Raw genomic sequence first — 22,278 nt, forward strand, 5'->3', positions numbered from 1 at the left:
CAGGGCGCTTATAGCAAGAAACAGCAAAAAACCCAGCTTGGACCCATTCCCAAACCTCCCGCGGGCTGGGGCAGCAGCCAGGGACCTGGAGCTGCAGTCCCAGGGTCTGGAGCTGCTTTTGGCTCCTGGCCCGAGCCCCCGCAGTGGTAGCATCCCGGTCCCACGGTGGCAGAGCCAGCAGCTTTGCGGGAGGCTGCTGGGAAGAGCCAAGGATGAACTATTCAGCAGCCGGCATCCAGGGAAGCAGAGACCGACAGGGAGAGTGAAATGGTGGGGATGTAATTACGGGAGGTGGCCAAGCACACCCGGCGTTGCCACTTGCAGCCCTTGCTCTGCTGCCTGCCAGAGCTCGCCATAACGACTCACGCCAGTTAATAAGTGGTGACGACCCCGTCCCACCCAGGCGGGTCTTGGCACAGATGCCCATCAGGTCAAGAGGGAAAACCTCCCTGCAAAACCAGGCTGTGCAGTGAAAGCAGCTCTGCAAAGGGAAGGGTTTGCCGCAGGGCTCGTCCTCCGGCAAACAACCCACCCTCCTGCCAGGAGGGCCAGGCCAGCGGGGACGTGTCTGCACCTGAGTCCCACCTTGGCCCCAGGGGCAAAACTGCAAGGGTCTGCACCCAGTGCCACCCAACAGCCCCGTGCACCCATCCCAGCTGTGCAAAGCTTGCCTGTGAGCATATCATAGAATCATAGAATGGTTGGGGTTGGAACGAACCTCAAAGATCACCTGGTTCCAACCCCCTGCCAAGGGCAGGGACACCTTCCACCAGACCAGGTTGCTCAAGCCCCATCCAACCTGGCCTTGAACACTTCCAGGGATGGGGCATGCACAGCTTCTCTGGGCAACCTGGTCCAGTGCCTCACCACACTCAGAGTTAAGAATTTCTTCCTTATATCTAATCTAAATCTCCCCTCTTTCAGTTTAAAGCCATTACTCCTTGCCCTATCACTATGCTCCCTTGTAAAAGTCCCTCTCCAGCTGTCTTGTAGACCCCCTTCAGGCACTGGAAGGCTGCTCTAAGGTCTCCCTGGAGCCCTCTCCTCTCCAGGCTGAACCACCTCAACTCTCCCAGCCTGTCCTCATAGGAGAGGTGCTCCAGGCCTCTGATCATCCTTGTGGCCCTCCTCTGGACTGGCTCCAACAGGTCCGTGTCCTTCTTACGCTGGGGGCCCCAGAGCTGGATGCAGTGCTGGTGGGGTCTCACCAGAGCAGAGCAGAGGGGGAGAATCCCCTTCCTCGCCCTGCTGTCACAGAGCTGCAACCGCATAACTACATCAGACTCTAAACCAAATCTATCCACTTTGAAATGCGGGACTCCTGAGCAAGGCACGACAGATGCCCCAGCATGCTTAGTCTGATGTGCTTTGGGACTGGACTGCCTGTGTCCTCAGCCCTCCAGAGCCTTGTTAGTGCACACCGTATCCCAGAGCCCTCCGGGAGCAAACCACTGGCCGCACCATCCTCAAGCACATGGTCATGTCCTTCTCACCGGCATCACCCCCAGCCCGGCGGGATCTCAGCCTCCCCCGGCATCCCCGCGGCTCTGCAGCTGCTCACCGGGGGCCTCGGGGACTCTCCTCATTAAGGTGGGGTTAATGCGTGTTGTCAAACACAGGTCAGGGTTTAATCTCCACCATTATGGGCTCAGTGGGAGCGCAGCTGCTCCGGGAAGAGCGACGCTGAAGTGCCCTCTTGATTGCAGGTAGATAATAAGCTTTTGCTGTCGCTAACGTACATCATCAATCAGGGAGCGCTCTGCCAGCGGTCCCTGCAGAGCTGGTGGCTGCGAAGCACTGGGTGAGCATGGGCCCAGCATGTTGGAGAAGGGGGGCCTGGCTCAGCTGTGCTGGGAACAGCAACGTGCATGTCCCCTCCACCACAACGTGCTCCCTGGGCAGCCCTGGGCACCCCGAGGAGCAGACCGGGCTCTGCACAGCCCGGCTTCTGCAAGCAGCACCTGCACGGCTCCCCTGCATGCTCCTGGCCTCCCCTTCCTAACCCCAAACCATTTAAATGAGATTCCCCAGCCCAGAGCCTTAATTGGTGAGCGGTTGGCTGCTCCCCTGCCCCGGGATTCATTATTCACGTCACTTCAAAGCCTCCAGGAACCAACTCATTAGAGGAGAAGTCATTAGGGACATGGCTCTGTGGCCTCATAGAGGCAAAGCTCCTGTGCCACCACAGGACCAGTGCGCTTTGGTTTAATCACGGAGCACGGGATGTCCTGCACAGGGCAAGGGTTTGCACCATCCATCCGTCCGTCCATCCGTCCGTCCGTCCACCCACCCACCCACCCCTTCGTCCATCCTCAGCACTGCAGCAACAAGTGGCTTTGCAATTTGGGAAAGGCTCCCCACATCCTAGGGTACACACAAGCCAGGCTGGGGAGAGCGGTGTGATGGGGAAACGGCCCCGTGCCACAGCACGAGCTGAGGGAGAACGGCAGCGCCAGGTCCCGTCACATGTGGCTCTAATCCCTCCTTTGTTGTGGCGGATCCCTAATGAGAGCGATACGCAGATTACCCGGCACGAAGGCTGTGATATCCCCTGAGTCCCAGTCCCGCTACTGGCAAAGCGTCTCTGCTACCAGCTTGGGTGTGCCTGGGGACACCAACCTGCCTTTGTCACCCAAAACCGGCTCCAACGCATCCCCCGGTGCAGCCAGGTCTCAGCTTGTAGACTCCTGCACTTCACTGCAAGGTGGGCATCTCGCCCCTTCCCTCCTGGGAACACAAAGCGGGGAGTGATGGCAGCTCCCTGACCCCCGTGTTTTAGCAGCCTGGTCCCACTGTGGGGATGGCGGGTCCCTCCTTGTGTGCCCTGGGCTCTGCATCACGCGTCCCCGTCACTGGAGGCTCCTGGCACTCGCTGCCTGCCTCGTCCCTGGAACTGGCTTCCTCGTCCCTGGAAGCAGCTCAAATGCTGCTTTTCAGTGTTTTGAAATCTCAGACATTATGAATCTGAGCAATTTGCGCCTGCTTTTCAACTGCCTGCATTGCTGGGCTAAACCAGTAATTAATGAATTTGCAATGGGGAAAAGAAGGAGGAAAAAAGCAAGTCTTCAGTACAAACCTCGGGCCTTGGGTGGGATGCCAGGGAGCAGAAAATCCAGGTTTCTTACTTAGGTAATAACACCGCAGACTGTGCCCATGGGAAGGATCTTCTGCTCAAGACCTAATCAGGGGCTCCGGTGAGTCAAGCCCCCCAGCTCCTGCAGCCCCTCTGTGGGCGAGCTGCGCCTTGGGCTGCATCTCCTTCCCCCTCACCCTGCTCCAGCCCTGAATCAGGAAGAGCCAGGAGACTCTGGGATTTGGGGGAGGTTTATAGCGAGATTTTGCAGTCTTTCCCCCATCTACTGCTCTGCAAAGGGAGCATTGCTCTGCAGTCAGAGGCTTGAGTATATCCTCTGCAGGAGAGGCCCCTACCCATCACATGATTCCAGGAGCTGGGGCTTGAAGTACCAGTTGAGTCCTGAAAGCAAAGATGTCGTTTTCCTGCATTTATCTCATTTATCATAATCATTTATGGCATTGCTCCTAACCCAAGCCCACATCACACAAAACACACATGCTCTTTGCTTCACCGACATCCCAGGGCTGCATCTCCCATCTCGCCCCCCTGGGACCGGACCTCAGCGGGAGCTCCACGGAGCCAGCGGCATTTCCCTGGTGCGACCAGCCCAGGTCGGCAGCCCGCGGGCACCCCCAAACAGACACCGAAAATATTAAAGAGCAAGATATCGACTCGGGCTGCCTCCAAAGCCCAGGTTTGGGCCGCGAGCCAGAGCCCGCGCGCCAGCCTGACCACAACTAATAGCTCCTCTTTGTCCGGCCCCGCTCCCGATCGCGCAAGGGGAGCGCTGCGAGACGCGAAAACAAGGAGCAGAGTTAAGAGGCGAGGGCAGCGTTATTTACAGGCAGATTGCAGCCAGCAAACGGAGCAGGCCCCAAGACTGGAGGGAGCGTTTTCCCAGCCCAGCAGCCCCAGTTCAGCTCTGGCTCTCCCCAGTTCAGCTCTGGCTCTCCCCAGTCCCAGCCCACAGGACACTTTGCATCCACCAGCAAACAGCTCAAGGGCAGGGAAGGTTTTTAGGTGGGGAAACTGAGGCACGCCGGGCTGTTTTGGGGTACACAGTGCTGACAGTGGCAAAAAGAAAAGAAGCAGTGGGGGGAAAGAAATAGGAAAATAACCCAGGAAATGTGGTTTCTCCTCCGAGGAGCCTGTAAGAGTTCCAGGACCCAAAGTGGCAACGGCAGCAGAACCTCGGTGACCAGACCTGTCCCTCTGGCTGCCCCGTCCGGCACAACGAGGTGCCACATCCAGCAAGAGCTGGCGCTGATTTTTGGGCAGGGGGTGGGACGACAGAAACCAGCACAGAAGCTCCAGGGATGGGTATAACCACGATTTTGACCCATGGGTGCCAGGGACCCTTCCTGAGCCATGCTGTGACAGGACCTGCTCAGAGGTGCTCCATTCGAGCCCCAGAGGGGACAGAGGTGCCACCACCCTCGGTGTTAGCGGCCAGAAAACACCTGCAGGAAAAGGTTCACCCAAACCCTGGAGATTTGGGCATCGTGCCACAAAAAAATGTCCAGCTCCGTGCCAGCTGGGAGGATTTGGCTGGGGAGCCGAGACGCCGGCAGCAAATAACAGCCCTGCGGTGCGCCGCGGTAATTGAGTGCTGACTGCACAAGAACAGCCGTCCTCGGGGACGAAAGGGAGCTGGACCGCCAGCCCTGCTCTGCCCTACCGCTCGTCGCGCCTCCTCTCACGGGGCTGAAGGTCACTCGCTTTAACTCCTGCACGCGTTGCGGGGGGAGCTCCAGGGGCAGGTACCCACCAGCATCGTCCTCCCATCCATCCCAGCTGTCCCATGGGGACGGCATCCACAGGGTGCAGGATGGGATGATCCCCAAGGCCAGCAAATAACCAGGATTAGCAGCCCCCAGGACTGCATATCCAAATCTGCTGTAAAGTCATATTCGAGGCTTGTTTATGCCTTAAGACTTGGGAGCGGCTTTTTGGGGGTGACATCCTGATGCATCAACCAAAAGTAATGAACTTGGTTAAAACCAGAGACAGCCATGAATGTCACATGGGGATGAACAAATGCATCACAGATATATATCAGCCTCTTAACTAAAAATATAGAAAACTCAGTGAAGGATAAAACAATAGAGGGGGAAAATGACAGTGTAAAACAGATCCAGACACGACTAAGGAGTCTTGCGTTTGACTGGAAATATTACCCTCTTCACAAAACCGAGCACTGCACATTACGACGCACGGCATAACTTGCTGCGCTCACCAACTAAATTACATAAACATAAATCTAATACTTCATCTCCAAGGGCTCGGCGACAGCGGAGCTGTCAACGCACGCAGAGCCAAAGGGCTGCGGACGGGTCTGTCCGTCCACTAAACGATGCCCCGGATCAGGGTCGTGGGGAGATGCTGTGCAAGAGGAGATGAAGATGGGGACACTGGGGACACTCCGCTGCTGGCCCTGCCTTGCACCTTGGTGTCAAGGTGTAAATGCAGCTGACACCCACTGCCTTTGCAGGACGCTTTGGGGGAGCACCTAAAACACTTAAATAAGGTCCAAGGAAATTCATCCTTTACAGACATAACATCTTTGCACCTAAAAAACCTTCACTCTAGTGAATAAGGGCTGTCCAGCCATGTGCAACCACCAGCAATCGCCAGGGGCCAACAGCATAATTGCCAGAGTAATTGCAAAATATAAGATATAATGGCCTTCCCAGGTCAGTCCGCCTCAGCGGCCCAGGGCCAGCCCCGGCTGCAGGAATAGCCTGTCCCCAGGGCGAGGTTCTTCTCCCCCCGCCAGCGGAGGGCATCAGTTTGTGCCTTGAGCAGAAACGCTTTCCACTGCGACGGCGAAGGCTTTAATGTCAGGCTTTGCTAAAAATTGAAACTGAAGGTCAAGTTGATAATGCATCAGAAAGCAAACAGCTTGAATGCTAACTGCTAACTACAGCAATGAGCATTATTGCCTGATGGAAATGAAAACGGACTCTGAAGACTCAGGCTTGGCATGAAAAATGAAGCGAGCGCTGTTCGGGAGGAGCGCGGGGAGATGCTCACCCTGATCCTGGGTTGGCTGGCTCCTTCCCCTGGCATAAATACCCCGGCATGGGGGGTAACTGCTGGCAAGCCCGAGGCAGAGGCCAGATCCTGAGTCAACCGGCAGCCCTTTTACAGCACTCTGAGAGGCTGGAGGCACCTTGAAGCAGCAGTAAATCGCAGGACACTTTATGCTGCCAGAGTAGTGCAAATGAGAGCCAGGCATATACAAACAGGCTGTAAAAGAAGGGGACGGATCCTTCACCCATCCCCAGCAGCTCTGTGCTGCTGTAAAGCCTTTTGGTGCCAGCAGAGCTGTCCCTGTTATGGGGGAAGACAGAAAGGCAAAGCAGGCACAGCCCAGCTCTTCTCCAACCTTGCAGTTGCCACCACAGGAAGCAAGGCTGGGGGATTTTCAAATAAAAAAAATTAAAAAAAAAAAAAAAAAAAAAAGAAAAAGCACGTTCTTGGTCCAACTCCACCATTATTCACGGCTGTGCAGCTACCTTCCGGGGCAAAGCAGCGAGGCCGGCCCCGGCGCTCCCTCCTTTAGGGAGCAGCTCAGAGCCCACCCAGGCACCCAAGGGAGAGCCGCTTCCCCGCGGCCCCGTGCTCGGGCTGATGTATGACGGCTCTTACAAATAAACGTATGCCTGCAGCACGAGCAGGGAAGCAGCGTTACTGCTGATAACGCATGGGCTGCGCTTATGCCGCTGTTATACCGCAATTACAGTGGAATTATGCTTTTTGATAACTAAATTATCACTAATGCACATAATCGTTGGGTTATGTGGATACACAAATTACAGGACTGCCTCAGCCCCAGATTAATACGTGTGCATTTCGACTGCATGTACACTCGTTTACTCTGCAATTATGCCGTCATATCATTAACTGTCTGGTTATAGGAATTCGTGGTAACCACAGGTATCTCAAAGAAGAAGTGCTCGTGCTGCAGTGGGACCACCAGTCATGACAACCGCTCCTTACTGGTGCTTAATGGAGGAGGAGCGTGGGTTCGAATCGTGCCTGTGCATCAACCGGCCCCTCCCAGCCACGTGCAGCCCGGCACCCGGCCCCCCCCGGGGAGCAGCAGTCACGGATGGGGCAGCAGGGCGTCCTCCAGCTGCGCTTGCTGCAGGAGAAGGGCACAACAGGGCCAGGCATGGGCTAACCAAGCTGCTTAGCCCAGTGTTACTGTCACCCCCCCCGCGTCACCCAGCGGTCCCATCAGCCCTGCCCCAGCCACCCCACGGGGCAGGACCTGACGGCCCAAGGTGGGCAAGGAAACTCTCCTTTTTGGGTGGAAAAACGCTTATGATAATGCAAAACGCGCCCCTCGCCCCCACGAAAGGCTGCTTTCCCTTATTCCTCAGATGAGGATCTCATTATCATCACTAGCCAGATGGGGCTGCTGTTAGCACTTACAAACCCCGGCAGGGTTAGCGGTGAAGCCGTTAACAGAGCCATAAAGGCAGCCCTTGGCTCGCAGCCCTACGGCCCTTGCACGGGGCACCCATCCCGTGGGTCACCCCATCCAGCTCCCCCAGGCCTGCCGGGCACCCTGTGTGCCCGAGGGCACCTTTCCCTCTGCAGCCCCGTGCATCCCCTGCAGCAACTCGCCGTCTCGCCTGGCTGCGTGCAGACGCAGCCCCAGCTCAGCGCAGGCACCCGGCGCCACTCACACCCGCATCCCCACCGCGGGGCACGCAGGCAGCATGCCCCGTGCCCAGCTGTACAACAAGCATTGCACCCGCCTACTCCGAAGCGTCCCCATGCACTCCTCCTTGCAAAACTGCAGCCCCATGAAAATATTCTGCTTTTCAAGTTAAAATCCTGAAGAGCAGATTCCAGGTTGAATCCCCAGATGGGTTTCTCCGCATATTAAAAGCACAGCCGGTTCCCAGTGCCAGGGCGCGCGTGCGAGACAGAATTAACGCTGTTCCTATTTATAGGGCTTTGATTAGGAGCTCGTCACCTAGAAGTTTTTATTCCCTTTATCCATTTATAAGGCCATAACACAGTTTGACTAGCTCCAGATAGGCTGGTGTCCCACCGATTTTGCCAGAACTTAATGTGCCATTCAGATACAGTTAAGCCAGTAATAGGCAGCAGCCTGTGCACTGCAGGGTTTTAACTGCCTCGGAAAACACTCTTTAGCTCCCGTCTCGCCCCGTGCACGCGATGCTGCGGAGGCGAAGCAGTGCCGGAGCAAGGAGGGGCCCCGGTGCTGTGCCGGTCCCTCTGCAGGGTCTCAGGGCCACATTGGGCTCATGTTAACAGCACCCACGACAGCAACACCCGGGGGTCTTCACCATACCAGCCGGTCCTGGGACTGACGCTCAGCCACCAGTGGGTACCTACGAGCTCCTCCGCCGCTCCCGAGGCTGCTAATCCCCCTAAGCATCCCAGTGCTCCCGTCAGCAAAACGCTTTCTGGCTCCAGACAAATCCTCCCAAAGAGTTTTGCTGAGCACGGACTTTCCGCCTGTCCAAAGCCTATAGACAAGTTAAAGCACCTGCCCTTGGGGATAATTCCACTAAAATTGGGCGAAGCGCGCATTGGTGCCAACTTTATTTTCTGTTAAAACCTGGGAGTATTTGTAAAAGCCTTTTCTTCTGTAATGCACCCAGCTCCGCGGCTCAGCTGCGGAGGGAGGGGGTTGGACCAGCTCGGCAGCCACCAGCCCGCTGGATCTGAGGTCTCCCAGTGAGCAGGGAACGGGATCTCGAGGTGCTTTCTGAAAGGAGCTGGCAGCAATAAAGCAGCCTGCCTTGCAGAGCAGAGGCAGCTTGGGATTGCTGGTCCCGATCCTTGCTGGAGAGCTCAGATCCTTGCTGGACACCACACTGTCCTTGCAATCAGCAAGGCAGCCCCAAAACCCGCACCACCCTGGGACTGTCCCCAAAACCATGCCATCCACCCCTGCTCATGCGCCACAACCACATCTCAGCTCAGGCCAAGGAGCCCAACCAGATGCACCCCTCCATTCCCATCCGTTGCCTTTTCTGCTCCAGCCCCAGGTGCTCCAAAGCCCACGCCAAGCCCCCATCCTGGGGGAGACCCACTCACCATCCTCCCTGGACTTCTGGATGAAGGCCTCCACGCCGCTTTCGCCATAGCTGCCCTCAGAGGCCAAGGTGGAGACGTAGTTCCACTTGAGGGCTTTGACGATGTCCACCATGGCTTGGGCCTGGTAGGTGTCAGATGGGACGACGCGGGAGAAGAAGTCGTAGCGGCTGTTGTCGCTCAGGTCCGGCGCGGTGGAGGCATAGCTGATCTGGGGGATCTGGGATGGAAAAAGACAAAGCGTCAGGAGAAAGAGGTGATCTCCACCCCACTGCGATGCTCTCACCTTGCCCATGTTCCCAAAGCCCTGCTCTGGAGGAGAGGGAGGTGGAATCCAAGGAAGACTATGGGTCGGCTGGGAGCACGTGCCACCAGACAGACATGGGATGCTCCACAGCACCCAGGACCAGCAACTCATGGAGGGGAGACCACGAAGTGGAGGGTGATCAGCTCTACTGAGTCTTGGTGGCAACCCAAAGGCTTTGATCTGATGATTTCCATCCATAATTGGGTACAGGAGACACAAAACCAGCTCAACCCATACCAGGACACACAGCTCCTCTGCACCCTCCAGACCAGTCTAAACCCCCCCACACCAACATCTGGAAAGGGGGAAAATAAAACCATCAGAAAGCACAGAGCTGCTGCTTTACATTTCTGCCCACACAAGTGCCTGGCTGGGCAGAGCCCAGCAGGGCCGAAGGACTCCAGGATCTCCTGAGGAAGAACAGAAACCAGCCCCGGGGCAGAGCAGCCACCAGTAAGTCCCTTCGAGGTCCACCAAGGAGCTGCGCAGCCCTGGGGTTTGCAGGGAGAGGTTCAGAGCATCCCGAGCTTTCATTTCTGCATGTAACACACCTGCCTGTCTACTCTGATCTCCCCTCCGTGCTCCCCAGGTGCCGGCCAGAACGAGAGCTGTGGGTGCCTCTAGGTGCTGCCTGGGCAAAGGGGACCAGCACCACCCGGGGAAAGCAGGTACCAAGCCTTGGCCATGCAGCTGGCCCGGACCCTGGAGGTGTCGGGGCTCGGGGACCACCTGAAGCTCAGGGACACCCAGCAGGACCCCAGAAGGGTTTCCCGAGCATCAGATGTGCCCAGAATGGGAGAGGCCAAATGCTTCTGCCCTGGACAGCACTTCTAAGGTCTCCCTTTGGCTTCCTGCCCCAGGAAGGACAGATCCCACCCCACCCCACCAGGTCCTGTCCACCCAAGCCATAAATAAGCCCTTTAAATTAACCAGAGCTGCTGCACCTCACACAGTACATTAGAATGATTTAGCACCAGAGGATCATGCAATGCTTAACACTTACACAGCACTTGACATCTCCAAAACACACTACAGATGTTAATTTATATTAAAGACCGAAAAGGCTTATTAAATTATCAAGCCCAGGTTCTCCCTGCTAGAACAAAGCTCCCTACCAAAGACGCAGTGAATACCCACACAGCCCCATCCATCGTCCCCTTGTCCACACCCAGGTACCACGGTACCACACACCTCTCGCGGGCGCAGCCCAACACCTCCCTGGCACATTGCGAGGGCTGGCAGAGCCCTGCCCAAAGCCTGGGCAAGGTTTTAAATTCAACAGCGATATAATCGCAGGGGCTGGAGCTCAGCCAGCTGCCATGGCACAGCCTCACCGTGGCTACAGGGCTGCAGAGACAGCGACAGCCCTACCCGGAGCCGGCACAGCCCGGGGAAGGGTCCGGCCACCCGCTGCCCTCTCGCCTTCCCACAGATGCTGCTTTACTGCCAGGACAGAGCAAACGGAGGAGGAACAGCCCAGGGTACCGCCACTCCCAACCTTCCCCATGGGGGCAAGCGGGTGCAGAGCAGCAATCTCAGCTCTTAGAGGACTTTCCCCCTCTCCTGCTCCCTCTAATCCAGTTTAGGAATAATTCAGTAATTACCGCTTGCAGGAGCACAAATGCTGCCGGAGCCACAGGGGACTGCAATGGATCCCAGTAATCCCCGGGCTCAGCAGGCACCTGGGGCGTGCCGGATGCCCAAATCAGCTCACACTGCCTTTGGCCTCACCCATCACCACCCCCCATTAAGCAGCTGGCCAATTCCCAGCAGCAGAGACACCTGGGTGGGCTTGGAGGGGAGGGGGAGAGGTTTGGGGTCTGTAGGTCCCTAGCTTGTGTTACAAGATTAAGCCACCCTGCCAGGAGCCTGAAATTTTGGTAGCTGCCTCTTAATGATGGTGCTTCACCACCACAGCTCCCTGGTTAAATATCAGTATTGTCCCATCCCAACACCTCGTCCAAGCCATCCCTGCCCAGAGGCTGGGAGAAGCCCCCATCCCTGCGGGCACAGCACCAGCTGGGAAGCGGCAGACCAAGGACAGGGGCACTTGCACCGGAGCCACCTGGGTCTCCCAACCCTTTGGGCCCTCCCCGTCCTCCTCCGCTCCTGCTCCCAGGCTGCATCTCACAGTTTCTCCTTTGTTTCTCCATTATTTTTCCCTCTTCCACTCCCTTCTCTCTCTATTAAATGCGATACCGGTGTTATAAACCCACGACTCCACCTGAATGCTAAGAGGCCCCTGGAAAGGAGCAGCCACCCTTCTACCTACCTGCAAAATATAAGATGAGAAAAGGGAGAGATGGAGAAGGAGTGGGAGAGGAAGGAACCTTTATCAAAGCACAAATAGGATTACTCTCTGTGACAATCTGCTTTGTGCTCCTTTCCGAGGGGCTGTGATCTGCTCGTTGGGTATCTGTGACCGGGAGCCGGTGCATGAGACTCGATTAAAATTCCGCTCAGCAGGCGAGGCGCTCGTCTGGCAATCATTCATCCTGGGGAGGGAACGGGGGGGCTGCTCCGTGCCTGCTCGCCTTGCCTCCTCCCCGCCTGCAGCCGTGCTGGCCAAAGGACGGGCACGGGGCTTGGGGAGGAGGCGATGCCTGCAGCGCGCCCCTGCGACAAGGGCAAGCGGGCATGGAGAGCAGCAGCGCCCATGTCAAAGGAGATTCGGGGGCAGGAACGCAACCCTGCCTTTCCAGAGGATCCTTTCCCAACGACTTTTTCTCTGCACAGTGGTTTAGATTAAATAGATCCCTGCCTCCTCAGCAGGGCACTGGCACGGAGACTTCCCGGCTATTCCCCTGTGACACTGTGCATCCCGCCCAAGCCCAGATGCCCGGGGCGCCCATCCTGCTCGAACGCCTGCTGGAAAACGAAGCCTAGAAAATACCTGTTGATCTACAGGCTATGAACTGGAAGCTGTATTTTAATAAACAAATGCAAAGAGCTTTTCTCTCTCACTCCTCTGCCTTGGGTGGAAGTGAAAATAAAATACCAGTTCCCAAATGACCATTTCATAGACTTCTTCTGCCTTTTTCCCCCTCTGCCTTTTTGATCTCCTGGTCTACAATAGCCCAACTCCCGGCACCAGCTATTTTCTCAGATAAAAGACAAAAGTCCTTTTAGGTCCATAAAAGCAAAATGCAGGCAGGGAATTCAAGATTCTTAGAAAGAAGGAGGATGTGGTGGAGAGGGGGAGCTGGAAACATCTCTCAGCTGCATATTTGGGCACCGGAGGTACCTTGCCTGGCTCATCACCAGCCTGGGATAAATACCACGGGGGGGATCAGCGGGACCAGCTCTCCTGCACCCCAAGGCTCCCATGTCCCATCAAGATTCAGGAGTAACCCCAGGGGAGGGGGAAAAACCTCCTCCTTCCCTTATTTTGAACCAAAAACCAGAAGCACCCCCAGCCTGGAGAAATGTCCCTCAGGGTAAGAGATCAGGCAGGAGCCAGGGTCGGGGGTGCCACCCCGCTCCCCCCAGCCCCGGGACAATGGACTGGTGTGATCACCCTCAAATGCACCGCAAACACACCTTGATTTCGTACCCATTTCATTGCCGCTGGCTTATGAGCTGATGCGGCATTTTCTCCACCGACAGTGGACAGAATCCCCTCCAGATCGAGGAGAATTAGGCAAAGGCAGCGATTTCAGCACGGCCCCAGCCAAGGCTTGGGGGCTGCAATGCTCCAACGTAAACCATCAATCTGAACATCAGCCTGAGCAGCCAGGAGGGAAGGAGCCGAAAAACAAACGGGCCATTGCACAGCCAGAGCCGCGCACAGCGGTCAGGAGCAGCCCCACGAGAAGGGGCTCCTGCACTGGCCCCACCGCTCCTGGCACCAGTCCCCCCACACCAGAGACAGGGTCGGGAGCAGCTAATTCCCTAACCATAATTATTAATTTCATGCATATCTTATGCAAACCTCTGGTTCACCAACAAGATGGAATTGATTTAATTAGAATTTCCATCATCGAGCCATTTGGACAGCAGCTTTTAATTAGCGAGAGCATAAAGCACCGCAGGGGCTGGAGGAGCAAGGGGCTGAGCGGGGATGGTCAGACCTTGTCACCGGAGCAGAGCGAGCTGCAGCCCCTGGCCCACTGCCCCGTCCCCAGGGCCACAGGATCCGGCCCAGTGCCAAGACAGGATCCAGCCCTCGGCATCTCCTTGGAGAGTGATAAAGACCCCACACCCCGCAGACCCTGGGCTGCTCACCAGGTCTCTGTGCCTCAGTTTCCCCAACTGAAAATGAGGACAGGTCAAGCAAATCGCTCAGGCATCGCAATGCACCAACACCCACAGAGCCGGTAACAAATTCCTCCATTTGCCAGCTCCAGCTGTTCTGCGGTGACACGACAGCCGCGCTCAAGGGGACACAGCTTGGGGCAGGGAGCAATGGACTCCCCGACCTGCCCGCTCCTTTGCCGCAACCTGTTAAACTGAGTGTGTAAATCAGGCAGCTCCAACGCCGGGGCTGACACCGGCCGGGCACGGGCTGATCAGTCCCTTCAATAAATCTGGCTCTTGTCAAGAAATAAAGCACCGGGAAGCGCAGCAGCTGTGGGAGGATCTCCTGGCCAGCCCTGGTGCGGGCTTACGCCAAAAGGAGACAGCTCACCTGGGGGTGCCGGAAGCAGACGTAAAACCAGTGATGAGAAAGAAAACTTTTCCTTAATTGCCCACGGACCTGGTTTCCCGCACCAGGCAGGCAGCTCCAGCAGAAAACCCCAGTGCTGCCAGGGGGCAGTTGCATCCCTTTTTCAAAAAGAAAACAACCCAGCTGAGAGCAAAGCAGAGAGCCATGGCCATTGCCCTTCGGCATGCTCCTTGCCAGACCTGCCATCCCCTCCGCCTTCGGCCTCCCGCTCCTCCTCACAGAGCCATGCCGTGGGCACCGAGGCCGGGGGCTGCGGGGCCGGGACAGCCCAGGGGAGCCAGGCAGCTGCAATTTGTTCTAATAAACCCAGTGAAGAACAAGGAAATGAAGTGGCAGGAGCAGAGTGAGTGATTAATCAGAGCGTCCCCCAGACAATTTCCACATTCCTGGCTTCATGAAGGTTATTTACCCACTAAGTGGGGAAGCGTGGTGCTGAATGCCGCATCCCCCCCATCCCACTGCCCCCAAAGCCTTGGGGCATTCCCCCAGCAGGGAGCAGACACAAACCTGGGGGGCTTAGTACCGGGGACCCGATCCAGCTCCGCACCCCCCACAACTGCAGCAACCCAGCCCCGAGCAGCAAAACCTCGCGTGCCTGCAGGTGCGGAGCGCACCCGGCTCCCACCGCGCACACAACGGGCAGCGTCCTCCATTAGGTGAATTATTCATGCTGTGCAACGCTCCTGTGCTAAAAAGAGCTGCTGCACTCGCTGCCATGAAGAAACCAAGCGCCTCGAAGTATCCTGCATGTGTCGAGTCCATCCTCTCACCAGGGATGCTCCTCGCCCCGGCTGAGCGCTTGAGGTCCATCACATCCCAGGTGCTTCTGGATGGGGTTGAAAAATGCACCCAGGCTCTGACACAGCTTTTCAGGGATCACATTTGCAGGGGATGGAGCTGGTTCCTTTGACACCATCATGGCTGTGGTGGTTCAGGAGAAACCGGGTAGAGCTGGGGCTGGAAAGCCAGCGGAAAGGGGTGGGAAGGAGCTGGAGCGTGCCAGAAAGCTCTTGCAGTGACGCCAGAGAGATGGTATCACACGGAGCCGAGCCCGGGGATCTGGGGGAAGGTTTTTCTGCAGGCAGAGCTACAAGGAGTGATGAAACCGGCTTGGACAGAGGATGCCGCATCTGCAAGTTGTTCCACTGATGTACAGCTTTAATTAGGCTGTGGCATCTAAGGAAGGACACGTTATTTATTTATGTAGCGCGGGAGCAACAAAACCCCTGGCAGGGAGGGGGCAAGGCTCACCACCAGTGGGGGAGGGCTGGTGGGCTGTGCGGGAGGGGAGCAGGGATGGAGCAGGGATGGAGCAGAGTGGGATGCACAGGACGGGAGTGTGGGGTGGGGCGAGAGACCATGGAGGGGGACAGCATCATCCCTATGCAGGAACAGCCACCTCCACCATGCGTATGGTCGGAGGTAGAGATGGGGCTGCTCCAAGCTCCCGGGGATAACCTGGGGGGCTGCTGTGACCCCCTCCCAGGGAGAGCTCTGCAGCACTTGCACGGTGGGATACAGACCTGCTGCGACCCATCCACCGCTGCGGGGAGCGGGGCGAGGGGAGCCGTGGCTGAAATGGGGCTCAGCAAAGGGAGGGGACGGCTCCCGCCTGCAGCGGGTGCATGGGTGTGAGCGCACACCCAGGCGCAGGGGCGGGAGGGGGGAAGCTGCTTGCTCCTCACCTTGTCGTACTTTCTAATTGATTTTGTGCCTGCGCAGCTCGCTGGATGTGCTACAACCCTCCCGGAGAACCACTTCAGCGATTTAAAAATCAAAGTACTTCGAGGGCACTTGAAATGCCCCCACGCATCCCCCCGCACCAGCTGCCTGCGGGGAGGCGGCACCGAGCCCCGTCCAGGGCAGGCATCCCCGGTGCTTGCCCCAGCATCAGGAGCGCGTCCTCCTGTTTCGGCTCCCAGCACTTTACACCGAGGGCTCCTGGCACAGGCGCTGAGGGGGACGTGAGCGGTACTCGCCTTGTGCCATGATGCCATGGCAGGAGCCAGAGCTCCAGCAAGTCTCATTCCCGAGGGAATGGACAAAGGCAACTGCCTGCGCAGCGGTGCCCGGGAAGGCAAACGCTTTGCTGAACCTCAGAGCAGAGTCACCTGCACTTAAAGGTCAGCAGCGACGTGAAATGGAAGTTGCCTTATTTTCATTTTAAGCATGTCCCTGCCATAAACCCATGATTTGAATAACAAAGAACAGCAGTAGCTCTCAGGCCGTGGCGGGGGACAGTCGTGATGTGGGGAAGAGCCTCCTCGAGCCCCCGCCGCTGCAGGAACACGGCTGTGCCCAGCGAGGCGGGGTGAGACCCCACGTCCCATGGGAACGATGTCCCTGCGCTGGGGACCGCCGGGGAGCGCACCCACGCTGCGCCCACCTGCATGCACACCCCGTCCCCACACACAGGGATTCACTGCTGTCGAGGAAGGGTTGAGCTCGTCCTGCATCGTCCCCCCCCCAAGGATTTCAAAGTCTCCATCCTCTACCCACCTCCTCACTGTCACGTTGGGCTGAGATCAACTCTGGATTTTAAAGTTGCTGGGGACAGCCAGGGCTCCAGACGTGCCCTCACCAGGCCACTGGCAGCGCCAGTGCCTTGGTGCCAGGCTGGGGCATGGGTGCATCTGGGCTCAGTGACATCCTTCCTGCACGGGTCACGGCTGCTTTGCCCAAGGATCAAAATTGGAGAAGGGGGAGAAAAAAAAATAATAACCTAGAAAGGACGTAGGTACCCTCCACTCCTCCAGCTGTCACTCTCCTGCCTCCCTTCCCGCTGCCTGCCTCCCTCCTCCTCGCCGAGGCGAGCATTCAATCTTTTTTGTCTCGGCAAATAGCTTTTAAGTTCCTCCCGCTCTCTCTAATTTATATTATTTTAATTATTGAATAGCCCTCTCACTCGTCGCCTGGAACATTAACATGTTTTAAAAAAAGGGACCCAGAAAAATCAAACTCCATCAGCGATCTGTTTTTTCCATCTTTGCCAACAGCTTCCAGCCCTCCCAGGAGGGCACCCGGCGCTCTCAGCACGCTGGGCCGGCGGAGGAAGAGGAGGGGGGAAAGAGAAAAAGGAAAACGGCATCAGCCCTGCGGAACCGAGGGGGTTCGGGGTGCTGGGAGGGGAGGCAGAGCTGGGACCCCGCCCCAGGGACAGCACAGGGCTCCCACCGCCGCTGGCTGTGCGGAGTATTTACATTTCTCCCAGTCATTTACTGCGGAGGGGGCCCTTGTTCAAACACTCTCTCTAGCCCAGGGACATTGCTGCAGATAAATAAACGCACAGTGAGGGGGAAAGTAATTATCCACTCCTCAGCTTTCCTGCGGCTGGCACAGAGAGCGGGAGGGAGAGCCAGCCCTCGTCCCACCACAGCCCCGAGTGCCCTGTTCCCCTCTGCACGCCGGGGGCTGGCAACACAGGACAAGTGTCCCCAGCCTGGCTGATGTCCCCTGGCCTGGAGCACAGACCCGTCCTAGCCATCCTCACACCCTGTCAGCGATAGCTGCCTCCATCCCAGCAGCGAACGCAGCAACCCTGCGGCTCCCCAGCCACTTGGCTCAGGTATGAGCTTGCATTTTGGGGGTATAACCCACACCCCCTTATCAAGCCATCCCCCACAGCCGGTGCCAGGGTGGTCTCTGCTGAAATGCTCCCAACGACCAAGCTGCTCGCAGGCAGGCAAGTTGAGAGCATCAGTCTATAGGTGACAGCCACAGGCAGGGAGGTGCCCAGCGTGTCTTATATGATGGCAAAGGGTATCTTACACCCAGGGTGCTGAGTGGGACGTCCAGGGTCCCCCCAGGCTGACCCCCGGGTGACACTGCCCCCACAGACCAGCCAAGGACCCTCAAGTAACAGCTGGGGAGGGGGGGAGGGCTGCATCCCAGAAACCCTCGGAGGGCTCCCAGGGAGGCTAGACCTTCTCCAGCCTCAGAGGTTTCCAAGATCCACCACAACTAAGCCCTGAGCAACCTGGTCTGACCCCAGAGACGGACCCAGTGGGCATGGGCGGTGGGCTGAGCCCCCCCACAGTCCCTTCCAGCCTGAGTTATCCCACCCTGCACCCACCCTCAGCCCACCTCCCCATCCAGCCCCTGCAAGGCGACCTCCCTTCCACAGCCCTGCTGACACCAGGAGCATCAGCAGCCACCCTCGCCACGAAGCTGGGGGAGAAGAGAAAAATCCTCCTGCTAAAAGTGTCGTCGCTGGAGGGGGATGGAGGAAGGGATCCCCAGGGACTCGGGGGAGGCAGGAGAAGGGTTTTGAAGACACTGGCTCCTGCCTACCCCCAGCCGTGGAGGAAAAGGCACGAGTGTAGAAACACTGCCAAAAACACCCGCGGTGGTTTTGCCGAGTGGTTATTTTTACCCTCGCCAAGCCCTACCTTGAAGAGCCGCAGGATGTTGGCCACCATGATGGAGACGGAGCTGCCCGAGGCGCCGATGACGCCGACCACCCGCTCCGGTTTGGTGATGATGGGGGGACCGCCGTTGACACAGCGCACCTCAGTGCTGTCCTTCTCGATGAGGGCTTGCACGAAGGTCAGCGACTGCTCCAGGGCATGCGTGTCCCGCGAGCACGTGTCCAGGATGCGGGCGCCCAGGGTGATGTTGGGGAGCAGGTCGGGGTCGTTGTTGATGCGGTCCAGGGCAAAGAGCATGGCCTCCAGGCGATGGATGCCCTTCTCCTTCTTCAGCTCCCCACAGGCTTTGCCCTCCGTGCCTCGGCCGTGCACGGGGAAGAGCCCCCCGAGCGTGATGTCCCCGTCGATGCGGATGGAGTTCATGTGCGGGTAGCCCTGGCCTTTGGGCTTGGCGGCACCCCCGGGCGCCCACCCCCAGCTCCAGGCACTCAGGAGGAGGCAGAAGGAGAGACGCTCCATGCAAAAATAACCCCCGCTCATCGCCAAAGCCGTGCTGGGGCAGAGCTCGTGGCCCAAAACCTGGCAGCGGTCAGGGAGCGAGGCTGGCACAGGCGGGCGGCATGGCTCCCAGCGGGCTCCCGCTCGCGGCACTGTCAGCGGCTCCTGTCGGTGATGCCGGTCCCCGGGCAGCAGCAAGGAGCCAGGCTGCAGGAGGGTGCCGGGGTCTGCATGGCTACGCCGGGGAGAAGAGGCGACGGCAGAGACTTGAGCCCAAGCAAAGCTCCGGGTCCTTCCTCCGGAGTCCTTGGGGGGGGCGGACAGGAGGGAGGGAGAGAGAGAAAATTCAGCAGGAGGATGGAGAGGACATCAGCTATTCTGAGCTTTTATCAGGGAGCCCGGCAGAAATTAGCACTGGGGGTTATTGCAAAAAAAGGATTCAGGATTCATTTGATTTTTGATTCACGCCAGCAGCTTTGGCTCAGCCCAAACCACATCCAGAGGGAGGGGCCGGTGCAGGGGCCCCGGCTCACTCTGCCCTGAGGAGCAGGACCAGGGCTGGAGGGAGTTCCCAGGACCCGTCCCATCCCATCCCCTCTTCAGGGAGCTGCTGGGGCAGGACAGACCCTGAGACAGTGCTCGGAGCGGGTCAAACCCTGCATGCACCGCAGCCCTGGTCCCCACTGGCCCTAGAGCATCCTTCTTGCCCCAGGGCAGAGCCAGGCAGAGGAACCAAGCGACTGCCTTAAAGCTGAGCTTGATTTAAACCCTGAGCTGATCTGGGGAGAAACCTGCTCCTTAAACAGCCACTCTATCGAGTGGCGAGTCCCCTCCTCTGCTGAGCATCCCATACTGCGCCCACCTGCCCTTTCCTTGTCCCCATCGATGGCCCAGCCAGACACAAGCTCCTGTCCCCAGCAAAGCAAGCGGAGGCTGAAGATCTTGCCAAGCCTCCTCCCACGTCTGCCGGGCACTTGGCAGGGGTCAGGGACACGAGCCATCCCCCATCGCCTGCACCACTGAGCTCATGCAAGGGAGGTGCCAAAGGAGCTGGGGGCTGCTTCCCAATGGGTTTTACAATCGCCTGCCGCGAGTCCCCACATCTCGAACACCGCACGGCAAACCGAGCAGGCTGGGAGCTGATCTGTGCCTTAAGCGAGAGCCGACATGGCCACGCACTGACAAAACCTGGCGTTATGGATCTGAATTGCTACTGCAAGCATTGCTGCTCCTGCCGCTCTTCCTTCGGGCCACTGATTTCTCAACCAGCAGCTGCTTCCTTGCAAGCATCCGTTATCGACAGCTTCCAGCAGCAAGTATCGACAGCACCGAGGGCTCGCCTGAGCCGTGGCAGGAGTCTGGCTTTCTGGCTGCCCCAGGCAAGCAACCCAAGGGTCCGCTCAAATTAAAAGCAGGAAGGATGGTCGGTCAGCTGCGTGCCGAGAGCGTGGGGCTGCAAAGGCCCTCGGACCCCGAGCTTGGTGCCCGCAGGGGAAGGAGGGAGCGAACAGTCCCTTGGGAAACTGGGGGCAAAACTGGTGGTGACGGCACTGGGAGCGGTGCCTGGGTGATGCCCACAGGCTGTGCCAAGCACGCACGCTGCATCCCGACCTGCATCCCAACGCCTCCCCGCGGGTCACCGGTCATTGCCAGTCCCAGCACCAAGCACAGCCCACGGGGAGCATTTCAGCATCACTGGCTGCGCTCCCCCAAGAAGCAGCCATTGAAGAGCAGCCCTGCCCTGCAGCGCGGCACAGGGGGAGGCACCCTCGGGTCCCCATTAACCATCGAACAGCATGGGGTGAGATTTGGTTCTTTCACCAGGTGGAAAAAATCCCACCCGCTCTTGCTAAGTGCCGCTGTGCCCCACTGCCCCAGCACACCGGTGCCCACACCGTATCTCGGAGGCGCCGGCTCAGCCCATCCCAGCCCCTCCATCCTGGCCCCACACCCCTGCAGGAGCCTCCTGCTCGCAGCCGGGGGGCCTGGCCTCTCTCCATCCTCCTGCAATCCCCTGTGCTCTCACCATCTCTTCTGCTTTCACCACAGAGCCCCTCGAGCGGGCACAGGCTGCTGCCACAGTCTTGGCTCCGAGATCGCTGCAGGACAGCCTGCCCAAGCAGCACGGCCCCCTGCCTCAGTTTCCCCTTTAGGGGAAGGCTCTCCCCTGCAGCCCATCCCTGCTGTCTCCAAGTGGCCGCTGATGGATGCTGCGAGGGCAGCACATGATTAATGCAAGGCACCAAAAAGCGGAGGAGAGCCGAGCAGGCAAATGCATTCCCCAAGCAGGATGGGCTGCAACAGCCAGACTGAAGAAACAGCTTAAATTAATCTCAGCTCAAGCGCAGAGCCCAGCATCCGAGCCCACGCCTGCCCGGCCAGATCCTCAGCTGGCCCCGAGGGGTGCTGCCCCCCAGAGCAGCCATGCCGAGCCCCTTTACACCGCGGAGGAGGTTCCCAGCTCTGCAGCCACCCCAGTCAGGAGGGCCCTTGCCTCAACTCACCTCCATAAATTATGCACATCCCTGCCCGTCGGAGCCACTTGAAGGCCCATCTCCAAAGCGTTTCTGACAGCCGGAGCTTTTAAGCAACCAGAATTACCCAGTGCCGAGCTCTTTGCTTCAAAAGGCAGGAGCTTGGGAGTGCTGCAGCACGACACTCGCCCACCCCAGCCTGCCCAGCCGCCGGGAGACCTCCTGTGAGCGCAGCCCCGCTCAGATGGGGATCACGGACAGGGATCAACCCTCCGTACAGTCCCATCTCCTTTGCAAAACCATCCCATGCATCGCCAGCAGGAGCCAGGTAAAGTGTTTCCTGCTGCAGCCTGGAAGCGGGTCAGGCTCTGCCCGTGGCAAGGAGGCAGATGATGGGGAGACCCAGTGATGCTCAAACTGCAGCCGCCCCCTGCAGCCCCACGCCAGCTGAAATCAGGTCATTTCTTGCATCCTACCCCAGGAGTCACGACATTTCTGCCTATCGGAGAAGGTGCGATGGGTCACCATGCAGACCCGCTCCCAGGAAAAATCTCCAAGCGCACGGCAGCTCCCGCAGAGCTGGCAGTGCCCCCAGAGCCCACAGCCTCTCCCTTTCTTCTTTTAAGCTTTTTCCTCTCTGTTCTCTCCCCTTTGTGCCTCCTTTGATCATATAATCTGAACGAACTGAAGGTAAAAATATCACGGCAGGCAAGAAGAAAGCACAAATAATGGGGAGGGGAGGGGAGAGCTGGTTTGAATCCCTCGCTGAATCATTAGGGGAGATGCAGCCTGAATTACCCGATGAGCCT

At 58.1% G+C, this 22,278-nt stretch overlaps 1 protein-coding gene across 5 annotated transcripts in view; it reads right to left on the bottom strand.

Moving 5' to 3' along the window:
- GRM4 (glutamate metabotropic receptor 4) overlaps positions 1 to 22,278 on the bottom strand; it is a 52,699-nt gene that overhangs the window by 24,842 nt on the left and 5,579 nt on the right. For 3 of the 5 annotated variants that reach the window (XM_087762206.1, XM_087762208.1, XM_087762207.1), the window contains exons 2-3: positions 18,519 to 19,301; positions 9,161 to 9,377 (exon numbers count right to left, since the gene is read on the bottom strand). In XM_087762206.1, coding sequence (XP_087618332.1) covers positions 9,161 to 9,377; positions 18,519 to 19,037 — 736 coding nt within the window. In that variant the 5' untranslated portion in view covers positions 19,038 to 19,301. Of the gene's footprint in view, positions 1 to 9,160; positions 9,378 to 11,068; positions 11,169 to 18,518; positions 19,302 to 21,499; positions 21,616 to 22,278 lie in introns of those variants that run through there. The other 2 variants (XM_087762205.1, XM_087762209.1) reach the window with 2 other exon arrangements.

The sequence above is a fragment of the Nipponia nippon genome, unplaced genomic scaffold, assembly GCF_047370975.1.
Source record: "Nipponia nippon isolate SJK-2023a ecotype South Korea unplaced genomic scaffold, ASM4737097v1 scaffold_25, whole genome shotgun sequence".
Lineage (NCBI taxonomy): Eukaryota > Metazoa > Chordata > Aves > Pelecaniformes > Threskiornithidae > Nipponia > Nipponia nippon.